The sequence below is a fragment of the Bison bison genome, unplaced genomic scaffold (genome assembly GCF_000754665.1).
Source record: "Bison bison bison isolate TAMUID 2011002044 unplaced genomic scaffold, Bison_UMD1.0 scf7180017845683, whole genome shotgun sequence".
In the NCBI taxonomy this organism is placed as follows: Eukaryota; Metazoa; Chordata; class Mammalia; order Artiodactyla; family Bovidae; genus Bison; species Bison bison.
The window spans coordinates 77,437-79,832 of NW_011476256.1; the positions used below are offsets into that span (position 1 = coordinate 77,437).

The following is a 2,396-nucleotide window of genomic DNA, read 5'->3' on the forward strand; positions in this document are numbered from 1 at the left end:
GTTCTTCCTGGGGCCACCCTCTGCCGTCTGCCAGTGGGCGCCGTCTTCCCTCTGCATCTGTGTCTGTCTGCAGTCGTCCTTTTGCCATCAGGACATGAGTCCTGTCGATCAGGACCTGCCCTGACGACCTCGTCTTAACTTGATTCCCTTGGTGAAGACCCGACTCCCAGTCAGGTCCCGCCCAGAGGTGCAGGGGGGTCAGGACCCCCATGTCAGTTCCAGCTGAGCCCACGACAGCGTCCGTTGGTGAGCCTGGCTCCCTCTTGGGTCACAACCTGGGCTCGTTCTCACCTCTGCGGGAGTTGCGAGGCTACACGGAGGCTTCCCCCGAGTCGGACCCTTTCTCTCTGTTCTGTGCCACCCAGCTTCCCGTGTGCTCGTTTAACCGAGTTGTTTGAGAAGCAGGGATTTTTTTCAGACATGGGACGCGTGTTTTTCTGCCACTGTGGAAAGGCGGAGGGAGTTTCGCCAGCTTTGCAAGGCTGGGGCCTGGTCGGCAGACAACGAGCACACACCCTCTGCTCGATTGTCACTTGTCTCTGCTCAGTGCTTTCTTTTAAATCCCCAAGTGGACAGGGTGTTGCTGTTTCTCTTCTGCTGGTTTTCTTGGTGCTCCAAGGGTGCCTCCCAGGGGACTTTTCAGAGGGAGATAATCAGGACTTTTTGCCATTAGGAAGTTCTGAAGCCATCTCTGAAGTCAGCAGGATGATTGAAAGTAAAAATACAACCCAGTTACTTTGTGACTTTTTAAAAAGATATTGAAATCAAGACGTTGCTCATTAAGAATCTGAAACGTGAAATGTTAACAGTAGCATAGCCAACAGGGCACTGTGGCTGTGGTCTCAGGGCTGTGGAGGAAGGGCCTGGAGAGGAGTGGGATGCATGGCGGGGCACTTCGAGAGGGGTGGGCAGTTTCTGATGTGATATATGAGCTATACCCCCTCAGGCTCTGTGAGCAGGCTGGCCAGGTTCATCTACCAGCCAGTGCTCACCTACACCCAGGGACCCCCTCCGTCCTGTCCCCAAGCCAGGCTCCAGGGACAGTGAACAGGGGTTGGGGAGCAGTATCGGAAAGCCATCTAAGAGGGACCCTGGGACCCTGAGCTTTCTACTTGTTTGAAGGGTCTGCTGGAATGCCCAGGGGACGCCATGGCCGTGAGGCTGGCCTGCTGGCTCTTGCGGGCAATTGGTGCTCAGAGCTGCTTTGGGGACCCCTTCCTGCGTGTGGGTGCCGTCCGCTCCTCCCCAGGACCTCCGTCTCCTCCTGCAGCCACAGAACCCTGAGTCCCTGGGCCCCGACAGGACAGCCCAGACAACGCACCGTCTCACTTTGCTATAGCCTCTGACTCCTGGTTTCCTGGTGACCTTGGAAAGCCCCGAGGCCTGACTTCATGACTCAGTCCTGGTTCATTTTTATTGCTGCCTTTACTGTGTGCAGTGCCCTCCACGTTCCTGGCTGTTTATCCAAGATTGTGCCAGTTCTTTTCCTTTTAATCTATCAAATAAAGATAATGCGAATTGCCCCAATCTTTTATTTTTGTTGTTGGATAATGAGATTACAAGGTTATTTCATCGAAGTCATCAGAAGCATTGCTGGCTGTCTGCTCGTGCCGTGGTAGCTTCTTTCTTTCTGCTCTGCATCGCTATTACCATGATTCTTACTATTGTCACTATAAAGAATGACACTCTCTGGATGCACTTGTTCCCATCCCTGGGTGGTAGCAGCTTAAGATTCTGCAGCGACAGTTTCTAACTAACCAGACGTTTAAAGCCCCTCCCTCTAGAATATCTGGAAGAGTAGTTGGCTCTCTGGTCTGCTGTGGGGAGCGAAGCAACCTGGCCTGTCCGTTGTGACTCTGTTGTCTCTGTCCCCCAGTGTCCTCTGTCACTGCGCGGCCGTGATCACGTTGCTGTCCACGAGCCCAGCGCTGGCTCATCCTGTTGTGTCTTTGCACAGAGCCACCTTGCGGTGTTGGCCGTGGGTCACCCCCTCGCTCCCAGCGTGAGTTCCAGCCTCGCGTCCAGCCTGGCGTCCAGCACCGGCTCAGGCGGCTCCTCGCCCACCGCTCTGCCCGCCCTCTCGGCCCGCACCCACCCGCTCGACCCTTCTGGCAGTGCCGGCGAGGGCGTCCCAGGTAAGCCCGGGGCTCTGCTGCCTCTCTGCACTTGCCTTGACACCTTCCGGTGCACGCGTGTGTGCGCACGTTCCTTTGCAGAAGAGCGTTTCCGGTGGTCACCTGCCACTCCGGCCGTGCTGCCCGGGGAGAGCGCCTACCTCGCTGGGCGCCACAAGCGGCAGAGGGGATATGGCGCCCTCTGGCGGGCCAGAGCGGCAGCACCACCGAGAGCCCGAGGCTTCAGAGAAATGACGGGGGCCTGTAGATTCGACGGTGACC

General features: G+C 56.8%; 1 protein-coding gene across 1 annotated transcript in view; it reads left to right on the forward strand.

Annotated features, from left to right (window-relative positions):
- The window catches only part of LOC104986137 (putative E3 ubiquitin-protein ligase UNKL), a 21,639-nt gene that overhangs the window by 9,431 nt on the left and 9,812 nt on the right, over positions 1-2,396 (forward strand). Inside the window, exon 7 of the mRNA XM_010836600.1 lies at positions 1,958-2,135. Within this exon, the coding sequence (XP_010834902.1) occupies positions 1,958-2,135 (178 nt within the window). The remainder of the gene's footprint in view (positions 1-1,957; positions 2,136-2,396) is intronic.